This window comes from Zophobas morio, unplaced genomic scaffold (assembly GCF_036711695.1).
Source record: "Zophobas morio isolate AGI-343-1 ecotype UQ-CSIRO unplaced genomic scaffold, CSIRO_AGI_Zmor_V1 ptg000046l, whole genome shotgun sequence".
Lineage (NCBI taxonomy): Eukaryota > Metazoa > Arthropoda > Insecta > Coleoptera > Tenebrionidae > Zophobas > Zophobas morio.
In genome coordinates this window covers 5,368,214-5,389,835 of record NW_026972151.1, presented here as the reverse complement: position 1 = coordinate 5,389,835, position 21,622 = coordinate 5,368,214, and the positions used below count along the sequence as shown (strand labels likewise).

Genomic DNA, 21,622 nt, shown 5'->3' with positions numbered 1-21,622 from the left:
TACTAATCGATAAGCTTGAGCACTTTGGATTCTCTGACAGACTTATCCAACTTTTTACTTCATACATTTTCGACCGTGAACAGTATATTCGATATCGCAATTTTACATCTACTGTTATCAAACCTACTTCAGGTGTTCCCCAAGGATCGAACCTTGGACCACTTTTATTTTTATATTTTATTAATGATATCGTTGATAACATCTCTTGTAAAAAGTTAATGTTTGCAGATGATTTAAAACTTTTTTTCCAAATCAACTCGATACAGGATTGTCTAAATCTACAAAACAATTTAACAGCTGTTGTTAATTGGTGCTCAGTTAATCGACTTTACTTAAATCTTGATAAATGCTCCATCGTAACTTACTCAAGAAAACATGATGATATACTCTTTTCTTACAATATAGATGGTACTTTAATTAAGCGATGTGAGTCTATTAAAGATCTTGGTATCCTCTTTGATTGTAAGCTTAGTTTTGTCGATTATATAAATGATATGGTTTCCAAATGCTTTCGGACGTATGGATTTATTTACAGAAATTGTCGTGACTTTAAGCGTGTCGACACGTTACAGGCTCTATTTTTCGCACTAGTCAGATCGAGAATTGAATATGGTGCCTTAATTTGGTTTCCAATTTATCAAAACCATATTGATCATATAGAATCGGTTCAACGCTTGTTCTTAAAATTTATGTCTTTTCTTTTGGATGGGGTCTATCCTTGTCGAGGATATGACCACTCGTTATTATTATTAAGATTTAATTTTTTATCATTACATAAAAGACGAATTATTATCGCCATTAAATTTTTGTTTTTTTTAGTTAGAAATCAAGTAGACTGCCCTGAATTGCTTCATTATTTAAATTTTCTTGTACCAAGAATTAGTGCACGCCATAATCATGTATTTTATTGTACTGCTGACAGAACTAACGTTTTAAGAAGATCTCCAGTTAGTATTATGTGTAGTTATTTCAATCAAATTTCACACTTATGCGATATAAATTTCGACTCTATTAACAAAATTGTTAGTTGTGTTAAGCAATCATTATATGGGTAGAATTTTCTTTTCTTTTTAGTTTTACTTTCTTGTTATTGTTAATTTTTAATTTTAATTTTTAGTTTTTCCTGTAATTGGGTGTAACCCCGTTGGAAAAAATAAAATAAAATAAATAAAAATAAATAAATAAATAAATAAAATAAATAAATTTCACTTTTAGTTTCAAATTTTTCATGAGTTTCTGCATGTTCAGACTCGCCTTGTGTTTCAGTTATCACATCGACGAATGAATAAGATGATTCATCCGATGTAGTGCCTACTGAGTCTATTTTTTTGCCGCTCTACCATCTAATTAAACTTTAACTGCTGTCGTTCTGCCAATTTTCGTTTTCATTCCTCCTTTTCTTATTCCTTCAACAGTGTTGCCTCGTCTCTTTTTTTGTTTCTTTTCTTGTCTTTCTTGTTCCATCCTTTTATTAACGGGTCTCCGGTTTCTGTCTGTCTGTCCGCCCTCCGTGACGATCTTTGTTAAACAGATAATTTCCAAAACTATTGGACCAATTGTTGTCAGATTTTATATGTGTATTATGAATATCATGTAGATGGTATAACGCTAACCTAACTTTGTCTAATCATCCCCACTAATAATGTGATGACGCCACCTTAAAATTGTATAGTATAAAATAACATAATCCTACATGTGTGGTTTATGATTCCGTATTGAGTTTTTACCCGAAACGTCCAAATTTTTGAAAAAAAATCTAAATTATGTAACAACATTTTGAAATTTAATTTTGAATCTGTAAAACCGTGCAGTTGTTTTAAAGTTATCGTAAGCGTGCTAAATATGATGAGTCTATACTTGATTTATCATTCCTTTAATATTTTTTAGACTTACTCATACAGGATGACCCAAAAAAAATAATGAGTGAGCCAATTTATTTCATTAATTAAATCAGGATCGGGTCAATACACTTTCGCAGAAAATTTGGGAATACAATACTGTTGTTATTACCAGTTCACTAGGTACACCAATCCACGTTGATATACGTGTCCTTGAAAAATGTTTATAATGTTATCAGAATCGACAATTTAATTATATTTCAAATTGGTGCCCTACCCCTAGTTCCCTATACTCTCCCACATGTTTTTTATGGTTTTAATTTGAAGTCGCATACATTGTAACCGGTGCTAGTTCTGGAATTGGAGCAGCAATTGTGGATGCCCTTGTCGAAAACGGTTTAATTGTAAGTAATATTATCACCTTATTAACAATTACTTTTCTTATTTTTTCCTAGGTGGTAGGTATAGCACGTAGAAGTGAGCTCATTAAGAATCGCGCCAAAGAGTTATTAAACAAAAAAGGGAAACTTTATGCTTTTAAAGTTGATCTTACCCGAGGAAGACCAAATTCTATCGGCTTTCAAATGGACTGAAGAGAATTTAGGGCATGTCCATGTTCTTGTTAATGACGCTGCGTTTGTATCTGAAGAGTTATTAACAGAAGGAAATACTGAAATCTGGAAAAGGAGTTTCGATGTAAATGTAGTAGCCCCATGTTTTACCACACGGGAGGCGGTTAAAATTATAAGGAAAAATGATATCAAAGGCCACATAATTCACATTAATAGTGTTGCAGGACATAAAGTTTCACCTGTCCCTAAAATGAATGTTTATGCAGCCACCAAGCATGCAATTACTGCTCTGAGTGAAACTTTAAGACAGGAGTTAAATGCTTTGGGTAGCAAAATTAGAGTTACCGTTTGTAGACCTTTTGTGTTTTGGTAAGTTTTTCTGCGAACATTACTTCTAGAGTGTTAGTCCCGGTCTTGTAGTGAGTGAAATGACGGTTCTGAGTAAGGACATAAGTGAAGAAAGAAAGAAGTTGTTCGAAGTTCGTCCGATTTTGCAAGCTGAAGATATAGCAGATGGGGTTGTTTATGTTTTGTCTACACCAGAACATGTCCAAGTAAGTTGATTTACTTGGAAGACTATGTTTATTTTAAGTTGTCTTTATAGGTGCTTGAACTGACGATCAAGCCAGTTGGTGAACCTCACTAAGTTTGCGGTACAAACAAAACAACTTCACCATTCACCTAAACGATCTGTCAGCATGAATTTACACAACATAATTAACATAAAAAAACTGAGCAATTTTCTTTAGTTTTTTATTACGATAATATAATAATACGGATTAGATCTCTTTAAAAAACTTTTTTTTAATTGTAATTGACACATTACATGTGCACAAGTTGGAATATAGAAATGTAAATGATTTTGGATCAACTCTTCTGGTTACAATTATAGGTACTAAAACCAAACCAACACGGAAACTTTTAAGAAATATATGAAAGAAAATTGGGTAGGTAACCTCTTCTTTTTTATCAACTATATCAACGATAAATGCACCATACAAAAGGTATGAGTAAATGCATTTGGAAACATCGGAGAAGAGATTTCCACTTTCTTAAATCTTCAAATTTTCAATTTATATACAGGACACTGCTTCCTCCACATTTGTGCGGCAATACTAATTGATGCTGGTGGTGACATAACTTCATTAATGAAAATCCAGAGCAGTCGCTGAAAAATATAATTCATGAAACAGTTCAAAATAAAATGAACGTGGAAAATCAAATACTGAATTCAGTTGCGTACGATGAAGCTACCAACACAATCAACATCATGTCATCAACTTCAATTACATAATGTCACAAAATTGCACAATGATAATTGTACAATCAAGAATGTCATTGTTTTGATATTTCAGTTCGTTTACTTCCTTTGGTATTTCTAATTGTAACTTATGAATAATACAGCAAAACCTCCCTTAACGGACACCTCTACATAGCGAACACCTCTAATCAACGAACAATTTTTAAGAAACCTAAAGTGTGTTTAGCAAATGTAGGTATTACCACCTGTGTTTTTATCAATATTAAGTTGATAAACAGGAATATCCAACTGCAGTGGCTTGACAAGTGCAAACACCAGATAAGCGGACCGTGTATGTATAAACAGTTCGATAAAACAGAGTGCCAAAAATTATCTAGACGTTGAAGTTAAAGCGTTCTATTTCTCGCAAGCAATGGTACTTTCAATGGAACGATGGGTCGGCAAAGTAGCCATTGTAACCGGCGCTAGTTCTGGCATTGGAGCAGCCATTGTGGATGCTCTTGTCGAAAACGGTTTAATTGTAAGTAAATTATCAGACCTTATTGAAACAATCACTTTTCCGCTTTTTTAGGTGGTTGGTGTAGCTCGCAGAACTGAGCTCATCGAAAAACGCGCCAAGGAGTTATCGGAAAACTTTATGCTTTCAAAGTTGACTTTACTCGCGAAGACGAAATTCTGTCTGCTTTCAAATGGGTTGAAGATAATTTAGGATATGTGCATGTTCTTGTTAATAACGCCGGTTATTTATCAGAAGAATTGTTGACTGAAGGGAATACTGAAACGTGGAAGAGAGGTTTCGATATAAATGTACTGGCCCCATGCATTGCGACAAGAGAAGCGGTTAAAATAATGAGGAAACATGATATAAAGGGGCACATAATTCACATTAACAGTATTGGCGGACATAAAGTTTCACCTGTGCCGAAAGTCAATGTTTATCCAGCCACCAAGTTTGCAATCACTGCTCTGACTGAAACCTTAAGGCAGGAATTAAATGCTCTGGGTAGCAAAATTAGAGTTACCGTAAGTAGAACTTTTGGATTTTGTTAAATTTTTATGTGAACATTGCTTCTAGAGTGTTAGTCCGGGTCTTGTAGTAAGCGAAATGACAGTTCTAAATAAAGATATAAGCGAGGAAAGAAAGAAATTATTTGAAGTTCGCCCAATTCTGCAAGCTGAAGATATAGCAGATGGGGTTGTTTACGTTTTGTCTACGCCAGAGCATGTTCAAGTAAGTTGATTTGTTTGAATGATTTCATTTATTTAAGTTATGTTTATAGGTACATGAATTGACTATCAAGCCAGTTGGAGAACCTAACTAAAAAAGAAATCTTTTAAAAGTTTCTGGTGTTTAGGAAATACAACCAGCGTTTGAGTACAGACGCAAATAAATTATCATCAAAAAGAAAATGGCTTTTTACTTTTTTTTTCACTCAAATATTTTATCAATTTTGTTACTGTGTACTCGTATATCCTCTTTAGAGAGCATCGCACGAAAATAAAATACGTATTGACATCCACTTGAGAGATAAAGAGTGTTTTTTTCCAGATCAGGCAATGGAATATAGGAACAAAAGTATCAGTTATAGATAATACACAATGATGAAGCATATAAATAGTACAACAATTTACAAAAAGTAAAATAACGAGGGCTCATCACAAAAAAACATAAGCTCACTCCTCACATTCGGCTCTTTCAATCGACATATGATTTAGCTTGACATCATACGCTCACTTTTAATTGGAAGCAGTATGATAAAAACTATCCAAGGTGTGTGAAATGTAAGCGCAGTTATTTTGGTAAAGAGTGTCTGGAGTTTCTTTTAATGTATTCGCCGTTTTCCAGAAAGTACAAGTTCTAAGACTTTAAACCACTTTTAATATTGCGTGGAAACTTTTTTTACTAATCTGTTGATGGATGATACGCAGTTGTGTGGTCTTGACAGTTTTTACTAGTTGATGGAAGTCGTAAACAAACTGATTTGAACTGCATATCCCTGTCAGTGGAAACTACCGATCGACAGATTTAGTGTTCTATGGTGTTTCTTGTTGGTATTAGAGCGGTTAAGAGATGCAAAGGTGCATTTATACCATGCCGATTTTTTTTAGGCTCGATTGCCAGTATTCCACTTATAAACTGATTTCAGTCCTAGATATGACCATGGTGTTTAAGGCATTGCCTGAAGGGTCAGACCACCCACGACGAACTTTTCAATACTTCATCGAGTTCAGCAGTAATGCACCCCTCCAGTAAAACTTGGAAGTCCAGCTCGAGGTCCCAGGGGTTGTTCGCCGAGGGAGCACGTCGGATAAGTAGGTACCGGTAACCTTCGCCAGAACCTATATGCCTTGCGAGCTAGCGAGTCTCCTGCGTGTAAGGGCATCTGGGCCCACGTAGTCCCAAAGTAACCTTTTCACCCGTTACCCAATCTGAAATCTATAACTAGGTCAATACGTAGCTAAGGCTTGTCTTGGCGGATCAAGATAAAATTATTATCCTCCCGTCCGCCCAACCGCTTGGCTTCCTTGTACCTTCTGCTGCCCCAAAGTAGGGTACTAAGACGGTAGAAGTGCTCGCAAATTATGCAGCCCTTTTACGAGGAACTAAAGGCTCCGATCGGCCTGCACCAGAGATCCCGTTTGTGAAAACAGCGTGTACTAAAAGGCTAGGCTTTCCTAATTGTAGTATCTGTATCGGACAGGATCAAATTGCACCTATTCTGTCTTGAAGGTGCTAGACCAGACCTAGATGTTTTATTTAATAAGCGGAAGTCGAAGCAATAAAAAAAGTCTGGATCATCGCACTGTGATACCGCCATTGCAATTTGTAGAAAAGGTCGTTAAGTTTAGTTTCTCTGTATCGCTTCTGTACAATTTCGACAAGCGTTATCACTATTGGTCTTATTATATTGCGAGTACTTATAAATGTTTTCAGTTTAGTTGCGTCTCTGGTATCACACAGCGTGGACGTAATTAAATTGTTTCGTTATTTTATCAAGATTCAAGAACGACTCACCCGGTTTTCTCGAAAATTGTGGAATACAGTACTGTGATTCTCAGTACTACAATGCATCTATCCAAACTGATATACGCATCCTTGCAAAAATGTTGATGATGTCATCACAAAATTTTGTAATGGAAAAACTCACTTGAAATAAGCGTGTAGACGCTTCTTTACATTTACTTGAACATTACATATATATCTTTATGTTAACTTATAATAAGGGTTATCATGAAAAAATTAAATTCACCAAATCAAATGTTATAATTTTTCGAAACAGCTGGATTCGATGTGCATTATGGGCCAGGAAAATTTTGTGGAAATAATCTTCGACCAATTTTTTTGATATATTAAGTCCGTTTAGTAATGAATTTTATAATATACAGAATGCGCAAAAAAATCACGGACTGCAGTTGTCATCATTATTTGAAAACTATCCATATACATGTATGCATATATACAGTTATGGATAAAATAATTTAGTGGCGATTTTTTTTTTTTCATATTCGAAATCAAACAGAACAGTCAGACCATGCGTTGCCGTAATAAAAACTATCGTCTTTGATTAATTACTAACAACCATTTTTACATACAACTGGATAGTCTTTGTCATTTGTATGTCTCAAATTGTTCTTTTATATGTTCTTTTATATTTTCCATAATTGGGTTATGTACTTGTAGAAAATAAATTATTTTTATTATTATTATTATTTCAAACTGCAATATATATTTTTTCGAAATTTCTGTGGATACCATAGATCTGATGTTTATATTTCCTTAATAGAATATTGTTACGTTGATTGGTGATTTAAAATCGGCGTGGGTCAACCTGAACAATTTATTTCTCACAGTACAAGTGTATATGAGTAACTACATATTGAAAATATAACAGCGAATAATTCAACTTGATTCTTAATCAATAATTCTATTCGTGTGGTTTGGACTAGACTAAACATGATTGCTTCTGACGGTGGTCCTTATTTAAACCTTACTTCCTTTCTGGATAGGTCGCCATCAACGCTTCGAGATTGTTCTGGACCTCTCCGCCGAGACTTAGGCAGAACCGCTTTTAGGCGCTCCTTTAGTCGAACGCCGCCGGCGTCACCGATAATGAGTCACCCATTATCGCCGTATATACTAGAAACCCTTGAGAAAACATATCCAAAAATGAAAAAATACGCAAGATATTTAGTTTAATTAGGTAATTTAGTTAGGTATATTTCCGGCTAAACTGCTAGTACAAAAGTGTATATTCCATTTTAAAGTTGCGGTAAGTCCTCCATATTCAGGATTATTATGCGTTCACGATCTTTATATAGTAGGGTTGGCCATGAAAATCTAGTGAGTTTGTTGGTATTCGATGCAGAAGAATAAAAATTGCCTTAAATTTTTTTCGTTACGTTATGTTTTATTAACTTAAAGGTTAAAAAATATGCCAGAAACATAAACATTGTTGCCGATACTTTCAGTTTTCAGTAGCAGTGACCAAGTTAACGGTATCCATTTCTTAGAAAGCATAAAACTTTACGCTATTTAAAAGAGTTATTCGGATTTTTGTAAGTGTTTATTTCATATGTAAGGAACAAACACTAAAATTTCACTTAAACATTGTTTTTATATGAATGTGGGTTTCACATACGACTATTGTCGCATGCTATATTGAGCATCTCATCTTTAATTCTCAATCATCAGTTCGTTCTGCTCGCCCACTCTTCTTAGAAATGGAAATTTCGACTTTTGTGAATAGCGTATTTCCATATCTTCCAACTTCTTTTTTCACTTTTCTAAGATTACTAAAAGGGTTGGTAAAAGACAACAACCTTGCTCTAGTGCTTTGATGGGTTTACCTTTTCTGAAACATTTTTCTGGCCTTAAATTGAATGATTTATCTATATAGCTACTACTAATGCTTACGTAAGTGCTTTTTATTAGCTTTTTGACTAAGTACTTCCAAACGCTTATTAATAAGAACGTTACTGTACGCCTATAGTTAAGTTTGATTGTATCTTTAGATTTAGAAGTTTCTTTTTTCTTTTTTTGTAATCATTCTGCAATTGGACAAAAGTCCGTTGGATAATAAATCTTTATTATTATTATTATTCTTAATAATATTATTCAGGTCCATGAAGAGTTACAAAAAAAATGAAAATGCTTAAAATTTGGTGCAAAGAAACAATGTGGATGATCTAACTAAAATTACACTTATTTTGTTGTACGTCAGGTAGTTTTTCACATACCTACTACCTTGGTAAATTTAGAACGAAAGATGCGTAAAAATATCAACACCCGACAAGCTAAAATTCACTCCATTTCCATTATTTCTCTAGGAAAATCTGTATCATCACCATCATTTTCAAATTCAGATTCTGAATCAGATTCACCTAGCGAAATAATGAAAGGAGGTACAGATTCGTAAGAAATATTTCTCATATTTTTTCCCAATCTGCCAAAATAAGTTTTTCACAATGTTTACAAAAATTTTGCCACATGCTTGGAGTACATTTAGAAAGCGCCTCAAGCCATAAATTCTCAACCCTATTTTTTAATGAAGGTTGACAATTTATATGCTTGTTGTAATAGTGATTACAAAATCCCCACGCCATTTCAACTGGATTATATTGACAATGGTACGGAGGTAATCTAAGAAATTCATGGCCACTTTCTCTTAATGTCTCGTCTACCAAATATCTTTTTTTTCTATTGTTTCTGAAGGGTTTAATTAAATGCCACAACTGTTTCTTCGAAATTTTTTTGTCAAATTCAACACTATGTTTAAAGAGCCATTCCTGCATTTCACATTGTTTACTAGAAAATGTGGGTGGTTTATCCAACTGAACCGAATGATACGGTGCATCGTCTAAAACCACCACATATTTTTGGTTCAACTTTGCCAAAGCAGGAATGAGCTGATTAACCACCCAATTTTGAAACATTGTCCCGTCCATTGTTTTATGATAGTCTCTATCGTTATTTTTTGAATTTAAAAAATTGTTACAACCATCCAAGAACCCCGTTGAACAACCCGCGTAGAGAATAGTAAACCTTGATCCTTCACTTTTAATTTTGGTGGGATTGCTTTTTAGATCAGTGTCGTGCACCCAGCGACGAATGGACGAACCATTTTGATAGATCCATGTTTTATCCAAATACATGTAAGATAGGTTTGTACTTAACATGTGTTTCTCTTCATATTTTTTTATATTTGGGGTGTAAAAGCATGCAGTTAAGAGTTTCATGCTAATTTGGGGCTCGTAAAAATATACATTTCCCAGATACTGGGGAATGGCCTATGTCCTTTCACACGCCTACTAATGGCCTGCGGTGCAGGGGTGCAGGTGGTCCGGCGACGTTACACTTGCATAGCGAATCTGCTATTTAGGGCGATAACCACTTGACTGGTCCATTAGCGAACCCTGATGAGTGACTTGGCCCAGATGGGTGACCCTGTGTTTTATCGGGATATTTACCAAAAAGGTCCGAAGGAATAGTTTTCAGTTTTAAGCCGGACGCGATCGGGTGTAGACTACATTCAGCGAATAAGTGACTATTATTCTTGTTATATTATTATAATAAAGAAAAGTGTTGAGGTGAGTGTTATCACTGAGTTATCGGTTCTTGAGGGTGTGGTGATGTGAGCGAGATTTCACAAGGGTGTAATCCGTACTGCTAATCATCATTAATTCTAATTGGATAATAATCTGCAATAATTCGGTGAGTCCGTTCCTTATCATTACTGCTGTATTTGACCTGATTATTGATAAGTGGTACCGAGTCAGTTGTCAAATAATGTTAACCGAAATTGAGAGAAATTGAGAATATAATAATTGATGAAATGAGCCTTGACATGTAGAGCTAATTTAATTAGCTGTCCACCTTCCTGTGTTACCTAGCTGGCAACTCGGGGTAGTATCTGGGGCCGGTGAGGGTGCGTACTTTTCCCCCTTGCCATTGCACAGTCCGGTACTACCCGTTTTTGTGTGAACTATCTGTGGCGGGGGAAGTGTCTGTTTGTGGCGGACAGAGTTGTCAGTCGGACATCTCGGGTGCCTTCCCTTGATGTCCGTGGTCAAAGGACTGGTTATCAAAGTGGGCACCTCGCGCGCCTTTCACTTGGTGTCCCTGCACTCTTTGATACTAGACCTGGGATAGTAACTGGAACGGGGGCGTCGTGCGCCGTTTTCCCTTCGTCCCATTGCACGACTCAGTACTAGTCGCCATTGTCGATAGCGAGGGTGAGTACTTCGCGCGCTATTCCCTTAGTACTCATTGCACACTCCGTATCAGACGATAGAGACCGTTTTGACTCCAACCTCTTGGACAGAGCTCATTGCTGAATAATTTGTGAAGTAAATCAGTCTTATGCAGATCATAATAAAATGGTACTGAACTTATTGATTATCAATTAATTAAAAAGACACGGACTCGCTGGTAATAAATATCACTGAAGTAGCAGATTGCATCTGGCAATCTTGGGGATCGATGGCTCACACCCCCCTTTGCATTTTTGCAGGTTGAGTAATTGTTGATAAAACCGATTCACCTCGACACCGGCCTAACTGACAAGGAAATAATTGTGATTATCCAGATATCATCTCTGACGACTTAAAAGTGAGTTTATGATTTAATTATGTTCAATCCTGACATTTTAGTAAAGTTAGAAATAAAAAAAAGGGGCAACGCCCATTTGTTATTGTTTAAAAGAAAAAAAAATGTTTTCATCGTAATAATAATTTCCTCCCCTACATACACGAAAGTCAAATTTTCACAAGAATTTAGAAACTGTAAATATGTTCTCAATAAAGTAATTTTGGCTGCAGCGACATGTTTTTGTTCAGACAGAATTTTGCGACCATTTACTTCCCTGGGTTTATAACCCATTGACTTAAGAATTTTGTATAATGTGGTTCGCTCCCCTTTAAATTCCAACTGTTCCCTGGAATATGCCAAAAGAATATCTACAGTGAAATATTCGTGTTTTTCATTAAGTTGCCAAATTTGTCGTTGCAGGTCTTTCCGAAACATATAATTTGTAAATCAATCCGTTGCTTTTCGCTTGCCAGATAGTAATGTTTTTAAATTTTGATCCCCTGTTGATAAAATTTTCACCACAGTTGATGTTCCCACCTATGAGAAAAAAAATTAAAAAATATTTTGCAGCGTATTTTTACATAACAGAAAATATGTTCGAGACCCTCTTAGTTACTTCTTCGAAAGAAAGATCGGGCCTGTTTTTTCGAAACTGCAAAAAACATCTTTTTATTGCAATTTTTTTGTTGCAGTGAAACTATTTTAGGCATTTTCTTTTTAAATAATTTCGCAATGATCTGTGAATCTGTCACAATGACAAATTATCTATGCTGACAAAATTAAAACATTTGTTTGTAAAATTCGGTTGTTAATTGTTCTAGTTTTCCACATTCAATTGGGTTTGGAAAAGTGAATTTTTTCCTAACTAGAGCGGAAAAACAAAACAAAACAATATCAAACACCAGTTCTCAAACTCCTTGTACGCCTTTTTAAAATTTTTCTTTGATTTCTCGGACAAGAGTCAATTGCGTGCCAGTGTGGCTGACTCTTCAACATCAAAAGATACTGATGCAACATCATCTTCCAACATTTTTACCTCAAGAAACACCCAAAACACTTCAAACGTTGAAAAATTGCAAAATGTTGCGTTATTTGTTTGTATTTTCCATGACAACAAATTTATTGCATTAAAAGGGACTTGATACTTTATTATTCAATTAAATTTATAATGAAGAGTTTTTTTACTTAATTTTAGAAAATCTTGTGTGCAATTTGATAGGAAAAGTGTCTTTCCACATTCACGACATGTTTTTGATCTCGACTTCGTCTCGATCAAAAATCTCATGTCTAGAATGTGGAAAAATGTCACTTTTCCTATCTTATTGCACAAATAGTTATTGCTTTTTTAAAAAATTGCGTCTAATAATTCTGATCTAATAAATAAAGTAGAAAAGTGGCAATCTAGCTCAAAGCATGGCCAACTCTATTAACGATAATTTTGTTTCTGAATAATATTTACTTATTCTGGGCTTAAAACATTGAATTGGAGCACATTTCTTATCATTCATTCGTAGTTTTAAACTATTTTAATGAGGAAGTTATCTCCAATCATTTTCTGAAAATTGAAAAAATTGTCTAGCCCTTATACAAAACTCGTTTGTTTAAGAGAATTCAAAGTTAATACGCTAACATATCCGGCAGAACTTGTGTATGTCTATGGGTCTTTAAGTATGTATGCATTTCTTCTAGTATGTAGTATGACTCATCGGCCGGGCGACGTAGAGCTCACTAAAGGAAGCGGAAGTCGCGATGGATTCGAGGAAGGCCTCGATTGCGAAACATCGACAAAGGAATATGGGTTTAAATGGGGCCACATTCGGGAGCGAGATTATTCAGTGAACAAGTAGAGTCCAGCGAGTGTCGAGAAAATCCAGACACTTGTCTGGAATTACTTTCGTACATAATCGTTGTGTAATTAGCCGTATGAATTTAAGTTACTAAGAAATAAATTGTTGAGTTTAACCCACGCCGATTTTAAACAACCGTTCAACGTAATAATATCTTAAAAAGGAGCAACGCAAAATAAAAACGAAAATTTTCGAAGACGGGGTGCATCTAGAGAAAGAATTTTTATTTGTTTGTAATTTCGTAATACCATTGAAAATACTCCTAAAGTACGAGAAAAGTGGTCTCCTATTTTCATCTGTCTGTCGGCTGTCTGTCAGTTGTGTCTCCAAAACTACTAGACCGATTGCTTTCTTCTCTTTTTACTCTTTCATCGTATGTTCTATTGTTTCTCGGTCTTTTTGACACATTCTCCATTTCCTCTCTTCCTCACACATGATGACCCTCTCTCCTTTTTGTTTTAGTTTGTTAAGTAATGTGGCTCTTCTTCCTCTAATATCATTCTCTATCTCTATCTTTCTACCTAGAATTTCTCATCTCTGCTACAGAACTCCTGGCACATCTATTTTCTTTGACTTCTCACTCTTTTTACTTCATGCTTCACAGTAGCCTAGTCCTCCTTTTTCAACATTCGTCAGTCCCACCACTTCTATCTACACTAATTTCTACCTTCATTTCTGCATCTTTTATAAATTGTTCCAATTCATCAAATTTTGCTGACATATTTTCCTGCTTTTTCCTTCTGGGTTTTCTGTCATACTCTCTTATTTCAACCTCCAGCAGTGATGGGCACGTAGATTCCGTCAGTGTAAACAATCGAATAGTTTACGTGTAGACTATGTAAAGTAAACTTTAAGTGAGTTCATGTAAACTATGTTAGTATGTAGACAATGTAAATAATAAGGGTTAAATAAAGGTCAATAAAATTTTAATGTATTTTTATAAACTGACAAATACAAAATTTATATTTGTAAAAAAATATACAAAAAAATGAAAATTTAATACACAAAAACTTGATAAAAATCAAAAGTTAAAGAGTTTAAAGAACGAATGGTAGTAATCAATAATAATAACTGTACTCGATTATTCATCTTCCAATAATAACTCGTTAAATTCGCTGTCATCTGCTTGTTTCTTCTCTTGTATTTTTAATGCATAATAAACGTGCATGAGTTTTTTTGATCTCTCAAATGTTAGCCTATTTCTAATTGGTGTATGAATTAATCCCCATGTTGAAAAAACTCGCTTTATTTGAGCGGATGAAGCAGGTATCATTAGAAGTTTGAGTGCCAAATTTGAAATCTCTGGGAATTCAGACGAAGCTAATTTCCAAAACGTAAATGGGCTTTTAAGTTCCTTTTCAAATAAAATTTTCAAAATTTCTCGTTTTTCAATAAAAGCGTCTAATTCTTCTAATCCACTACCGCTCAGATTTTGAATTAGAAACTTGTTAATAACAGATGTATGAGTTTTTTGAAGTTTCTAGTTATTTAGAAAGGGATGTAAATAATAAGCCACTAATGCATATGTATTTAGCGCCATTGATTTTCTTCGAGCAAGTTCTTTTTCAAATTTGTCAGGAAGCTGCAAATCTAACTAAAGATTCGCTGCATCAGCAATCGAAAATACAGACTCTTGGCAACTATTAATCAGGTGGCAAACTGGATCAAATATCTTGATGTTTTCCTTGACAATTTCGATGAAGTCATCGTCAATTTAGTGTAAAATTTAAATCAATATATTATGACTAATAACTGATTTATACTTATGTGATTTTAACCTCTCCGCGGCTGTATTTTCCAATGATTTTTCACAAATGAGACATTTGGCGGTGTACTTCCCTTTCACTTTGATTAACTCGAAACCTAAGTTATTAAACATCGGATTTCTTTTTCTTCCTGCCATTTCTGACGGCGTTAAACTGTTTATTTTTTGTGAGTTTCTGACTCTAAAAACGTAACCTTACGTTTGTTGTTGGTATTGTTTACGGAAAGTTTACATTGTTTACATTCTTTACGTTGTTTACCTATTCTCTACGACGTAACGTAGACAATTAAAGTCGACGCGTAAAGTCCCATCACTGACCTCCAGTGCCAGATATTCGGGGTCTATCCTTTCTCCTACTTTCAACTGCGAGATTCCTTCCCATGTTTTTTCGTTATTAAATAATCTATTACCGATTGTTTTCTGAGTCCTACATAGTATATCTTGGCAAGTAGCTACTAACTCAGCCCACCCCCCTTCTATTTTTTTAGAAAGTATCTCATTTGCCACAATCAGACTTATCTTAGCAAGTGCTCAAAGCAAATGTCAATCAGACTACTGACAAACAAAAAACTAAATCATCAAATCAGTTTATCCAACTTAAAGAAAAAATATCAAAGCCTACTTTACTGTATAAAGATCGTGAATGGATAATAAACGTCAGTCTCACGTAGTGACAGAAAAACTTTTGTGAATAATACAATTTATCCAACGCGAAGAAAAAAATCATAAATATATAGTGGTCCAAGAGCTATAAGGTTATATGGCCATCATGAAATCATCCCATTGTGTCGAAGTTAAGTTGTTTACAATAGAAAAGGTTTTAGGGTCGTAAATAACGTGTCCACTGCAGCTCGATCGGCTGTTGTGGTTTCGTTCAGGGGCGGCTTTCACTAAATATGAAAATCCACCACTCCACTATTTCTTTACTACCTGCAGCCGCTGAGGGTTCCGAAATAACCACTCGCTTTGAAAGCCGGCCCTGTTGAATGTGAGCAAGAAATGTTTAGAAGACGATTTATTGCCAACCGGTAAGCTTAGTGCGAACCACACAAAGGGGGTATTTATTTGCGGTCAACTACTTTTATGATGGTCATATAACCTTATACCTTTTGGACAAGTATACTTATACATATATACTTTTCAAGGTGCATATATTCAGTATTAACTAAAAGGACATGACAAAAATTACAACAGTAACTTTTGTATCCTTAGTGTGGGACTAACGGCACATACAAGAGAAAACATAGTGAGCCACCATGACAACACAAAACACTTAATGTCACCAAAGCTGCCAAATTATAGGCACGAAAATAAACGACAACGAAATCTGTCCCTTGTTTACTGACCCCCCTCTACCCAATTCTCTCCGTACATTTTACGTGTGAAACGATTTAGCGTAGTTGACTCAGCGCCAATTGTTATTAATTTATAGAATTTAACAGTTAGTGAAGTGAGTTACGCAACGAAATAAACATAAGAAGAAGCTCTGTCTCAGTCAGTGTCAAGTTCGTAAACTGCAATATCCTATCGTAGTGCAAACAACAGATAACCCAACTGTGTACAAACAAACAGTTCGGCAAGACAGCAGCAAAATTATCAAGACGTTTTATTTCCCGTGCATAATGGTACTCTCAATGGTTCGATGGGTCGGTAAAGTGGCCATTGTAACCGGTGCTAGTTCTGGAATAGGAGCAGCAATTGTGGATGCTCTTGTCGAAAACGGTTTAATTGTAAGTAAACTATCACCTTCCCAAAACAACTACTTTTTGCGCTTTTTTAGGTGGTTGGTATAGCTCGCCGAACTGAGCTCATCGAAAAACGCGCTAAGGAATTATCAGACAAAATAGGAAAACTTTATGCTTTCAAAGTTGACCTTACTCGCGAAGACGAAATTTTGTCTGCTTTCAAATGGGTTGAAGATAATTTAGGGCATGTGCATGTTCTTATCAACAACGCCGGATTTCTGTCAGAAGAATTATTGTCTGAAGGGAATACTGACACTTGGAAACGAGGTTTCAATATAAATGTAATAGCGCCATGTATTGCTACAAGAGAAGCGGTTAAAATAATGAGAAAACATGATATAAAGGGGCACATAATTCATATTAACAGTATTGCAGGACATAAAGTTTCGCCTCTGCCTAAAACCAATGTGTATCCGGCAACCAAACATGCAATCACTGCTCTGACTGAAACCTTAAGACAGGAATTAAATACTCTGGGTAGCAAAATTAAAGTTACTGTAAGTAGGTCTTCCGTAGTTTGTTTAGTTTTCATGAGGACATTGTTTCTAGAGTGTTAGTCCCGGTCTTGTAGTGAGCGAAATGACGGTTCTACGTAAAGATATAAGTGAAGAACGAAAGAAGATATTCGAAGCTCGTCCAATTTTGAAAAGTGAAGATATAGCAGATGGGGTTGTTTATGTTTTGTCCACCCCAGAACATGTTCAGGTACATGAACTGACCATCAAGCCAGTGGGGGAACCTTACTAATTGTATGTTACAAATAAATATAAATGAAACCTATACCTACTGTTAATTAGGAGTATAATAATAAAAGATTTATGTAATTTAAAAATGTAATTGAGTTTTGAAATTAAAATACGATGCTACTTTAAGGATTTCTTGCGCGAAAAGAAACCACCGCTAAACAAACAAAAACAAACGGTGTTTAGACTTTTTTCTCGTCTGAAAACATTATTAATTTAACTGTTTTATGTGTGATGAACTGATGACAGTCGAAATATAAATGACCGGCATTTAACAACCAAAGATAACTGTTTGCAAAACAAACGATAGATAACACAAACATTTTAGCTATAAATAAACAATGAGATAGTGCCAAAGTACATAACGTAAATATTGACTGAAAATGGTAAATCACAACCAAACAAGCGATCTATCACTTAGTTTTTACACTTTTGCTTGAGATGTATTTTAACTTGGCTCCATATTGGTGTTTCATAAGTAGTTATAAAGCCAATTATGAAAAGTTGCTTGTTGCTTCTAGGAAATATGTACACATTTTTCAGACTATCGAAAATTTTATGTCTCCTGATGATATAAGGTTCAAATGAACTTCTTCGCTTTTCGAGGGTGATATCTGCTTCGTTATTCGGTCGGTCAAAGCGGCGTTCGCTAAAGAAAGGCCTGGAAGCGGAAATCGCGGTGGATTCGAGAAAGACCTCGATTGCGAAACATCGAGAAGGGAACGAGATTATTCAGTCGAACCACGAGTCCAGCGAATGTTAAGAAGAGCCAGCCAATTTGCGCCGGAATTAGTTTGTACATACTCGCTGTAATAGTTAGTCGTGTAATTCGAGTTATTAAGAAATAAATTGCTGAGTTTTACCCACGCCGATTTAATTTACCGATCAACGTAAACAATGCATCAATATGTATGCATTAGTAGATAGTTTTTTCATAGAAGTAATCTAAAATTTTTAAAGCTTCATAAGAAAGCAGATTTGATAAACCTGTCTATTTTGTATTGATCCGATAAATTTATGGAGTTGGAATCTGTAACTGGAAAATAAGTAAAGATAGTAAAAAAAAGATTTATTTTCATAAATCATGAAGTAACAGAAAATAAGCAATACGACTTTTTAATATTAAATAAACAATGATAGCTTTCAATACTGCGTAGTCTCACCAAAAATCTGGACGTTTCGGGTAAAAACTCAACACGGAATCATAAACTACATGTGTAGGACTAGGTTATTTTATACAATTTGAAAACCATTCACTATGTACAATTTTGAGATTACGTCATCAGACTCTTGGTGGGGACGATTAGAAAAAGTTTGGTTAATGTTTTACCATTTACATGATATTCGTAGGTACTGCACATATACAATTTGACAAAAATCGATCTGGTAAATTTGGAGATGATCAGCCTAACAAAAATCGGCGCAGACCGACAAACAGGCAGACAGACAGATATAAACGGGATACCTACTTTTTCGTACTCTAAGGATCATAACCGGAGAGCAGACTTCTCTCGGGCTACATCACGATTATAGGTTGGGACGCGTGGATCGCCGGGAATCAGTAGCGGGTGATAATCAGTGACTTTAATTGTCACTTATACCATAAATAAAATCATGGGGTTTGATCTTCCCCGACCCAACGGATATCCGCGGCCTGGTTATGACCCATCGAGAAAATATGAAAGCAGCTAGTCGGCCAATGGGGTCGATTATAATAAAAAACAAAAACAAACATGTTTTCAATACACAAATAAATATCAAATTCAGTTGGAGCCTAAAATATGAAATTTATTCATGAAAATAGTCTTGGAAACGACTATGTCAAAAAAGTTGACGAAATTTATGCATGAAAATAAACGAGCAATACACCTCTACGTTATTAACTGTTCCCACTCTGTTCAATTCCCTGTGCGCATTTCGTGTATGGGACCATTTTAGAACTTAGTTATTTAAAGAATGTAATCGTTAGTGAAGTGTTACGCAACGAAGCAAACGTGGTATTTTTTTTTTGTTAGTATGCAGTAATTTGTTAAATATAAAACTCAATTATAGATAACAACAAAAAGATAATCCAAAACTGCACAAACACGTCAGTAATACTATTAAAACGTTTTATCTCGCGTGCACAATGGTACTCTCAATGGATCGATGGGTGGGTAAAGTGGCCGTTGTAACCGGTGCTAGCGCTGGAATTGGGGCAGCGATTGCAGATGCTCTTGTCGAAAACGGTTTAATTGTAAGTAATAAGAAGTTATCGCCGTATTAAACAACTATTTCTCCTTCGTTGTTTTAGGTGGTTGGTATAGCTCGTAGAGCTGACCTCATCGAAAAACGCGCTAAGGAGTTATCAAACAAAAAAGGAAAACTTTACGCTTTCAAAGCTGACCTTACTCGCGAAGACGAAATTCTGTCAGCTTTTAAATGGACTGAAGATAATTTAGGGCATGTGCATGTTCTTGTCAACAATGCCGCGTTTATATCTGAAGAATTATTAGTCGAAGGGAATACAGAAACCTGGAAGAGAAGTTTCGATGTAAATGTATTAGCCCTATGCATTGCGACAAGGGAGGCGGTTAAAATAATGAGGGAAAATGATATAAAGGGGCACATCGTCCACATTAATAGTATTTCAGGACATAACGTTGTGTATGTGCCTAAAAACAATGTTTATACAGCAACAAAATTTGCAGTTACTGCCCTGACTGAAACCTTAAGACAGGAGTTAAATGTTCTGGGTAGCAAAATTAAAGTCAGCGTAAGTAGGTCTTTTTAAATTTTTTAAGTTTTCATGTGGATATTATTTCTAGAGTGTTAGTCCCGGTCTTGTAGTGAGCGAAATGACGCTTCAGGGTACAGGCGTAAGTGATGAAAGAAGGAAGATATTCGAAGTTCTACCAATTCTGCAAGCTGAAGATATAGCAGATGGGGTTGTTTATGTTTTGTCTACACCAGAGCATGTTCAAGCAAGTTGGTCTGGTTGAAATATTTTATTTATTTTAACTTTTCTTTTTAGGTACATGAACTCACAATCAAGCCAGTAGGAGAAACTTACTAACTGTATATTATGAATAAATGCAAATCATATCTATGCTGTCCCTATATAAAATCTGTATATAACATGAAATACTTATATGGAATAAAATAATAAATAAAAGATGTTGTGAAATTTGCGAATTAAGTTTTTGTTGTTAGTAAAGAGCCGATTCTAGGTTCTAGGACAAATGCTTTTTCATTTTCGTTCATGAGCAGTCAACTTTAAGAAAGAATTTGTTATTCCAAGTTTACGATGGCGTAAGTATTGCGTGATTGCATAGAAACTTAAGATTGGGAACATCCTAATTTTTGCTATTTTATTTATTTGGTTATTTTACATTGCATTTTTGTAGGTGATTAGTATAGTTAGAACAGCTGGGATATCCTATTAACTGGCATCGAAAATATTGGGAATAAACCAATTATGTAACAGTGTAACGTTTTATCAATAAGTCGTTAGGTAATTCTATTAATTATAAATAATATTGAAAGGTAAAAACTACAATCATAATAAAAAGAAAATGATTAAAAATATGTCAAGAAAACGACAAAATAAAACATAAAGCTAAACATACATAACTACGTAAAACATGCATATTGTAATAGAAACACTACGGAATTGTGTTCCATTACCAAAAATCTTAAAATCTATGAAAAAAAAAAAGAGTGCGTCGACCCAGGGACGCACGGATGGAGTCTTAACTCCGCGTTGTCAATTTATATAAATTAAACATGTATACGTAGTGAACCCATTAATTTTCTCTTAAAAAATAATAGAAACCAAAAATGTGTTGCATTTGTATTTTTTGACAAAATGATGATTAATGATGATGACTGGGTTAATGAAAGTAAATATCCATGTATTGTCAATTGTTGTTTATTATAAAATATACTTTTTTTAAGACCCATAATTAATTATTTTCTGTAATAATATTGTATAAACAAATAAAGTACAATGTGTAATTTACCAACTAAAGTAACAAGTAAATATTTACAAATTCTAGAGCAGTATTTATAACTTATTCGATTTAAAGTACAAATTACTCATATCATAGCGTTATCACCTTCGGATCTTTATCCCTATCATTTAATATAGTTATTAGTGGCCGAAGTAATTGAAGAAACCTTCCCCTGCGAATTAAAAAATCGCATTAAATCTACGCTAATCATGAAAATAAAACATTCAGAAAAGAAAGATAAGTAATTATTACTTTAAATAATTCGCTAAAT

General features: G+C 34.8%; 3 protein-coding genes and 1 pseudogene across 5 annotated transcripts; all 4 read left to right on the top strand.

The window, feature by feature from the left end:
• The first annotated feature begins 2,172 nt into the window (after positions 1-2,172).
• LOC135142235 (farnesol dehydrogenase-like) lies at positions 2,173-3,090 on the top strand. 3 transcript variants are annotated; one of them, XM_064073912.1, is made up of 4 exons: positions 2,173-2,242; positions 2,294-2,756; positions 2,809-2,964; positions 3,015-3,090. In XM_064073912.1, the coding sequence occupies exons 2-4, from the start codon at positions 2,370-2,372 to the stop codon at positions 3,054-3,056; spliced, it is 585 nt and encodes a 194-aa protein (XP_063929982.1). In that variant the 5' UTR covers positions 2,173-2,242; positions 2,294-2,369; the 3' UTR covers positions 3,057-3,090. The 3 variants fall into 3 exon arrangements, with proteins under 3 accessions (XP_063929982.1, XP_063929983.1, XP_063929981.1); XM_064073913.1 differs by having other exon boundaries at positions 2,294-2,779; positions 2,831-2,964; XM_064073911.1 differs by having other exon boundaries at positions 2,294-2,779; positions 2,817-2,964.
• Positions 3,091-4,062: 972 nt separating this feature from the next.
• LOC135142234 (farnesol dehydrogenase-like) lies at positions 4,063-5,081 on the top strand (annotated as a pseudogene).
• Positions 5,082-16,170: 11,089 nt separating this feature from the next.
• LOC135142015 (farnesol dehydrogenase-like) lies at positions 16,171-17,448 on the top strand. The gene is made up of 3 exons (XM_064073647.1): positions 16,171-16,601; positions 16,652-17,113; positions 17,166-17,448. The coding sequence occupies exons 1-3, from the start codon at positions 16,494-16,496 to the stop codon at positions 17,361-17,363; spliced, it is 768 nt and encodes a 255-aa protein (XP_063929717.1). The 5' UTR covers positions 16,171-16,493; the 3' UTR covers positions 17,364-17,448.
• Positions 17,449-19,306: 1,858 nt separating this feature from the next.
• On the top strand, positions 19,307-20,529 carry LOC135142226 (farnesol dehydrogenase-like). The gene is made up of 5 exons (XM_064073902.1): positions 19,307-19,356; positions 19,412-19,595; positions 19,653-20,114; positions 20,167-20,322; positions 20,373-20,529. The coding sequence occupies exons 2-5, from the start codon at positions 19,488-19,490 to the stop codon at positions 20,412-20,414; spliced, it is 768 nt and encodes a 255-aa protein (XP_063929972.1). The 5' UTR covers positions 19,307-19,356; positions 19,412-19,487; the 3' UTR covers positions 20,415-20,529.
• The last annotated feature ends 1,093 nt before the right edge of the window (positions 20,530-21,622 follow it).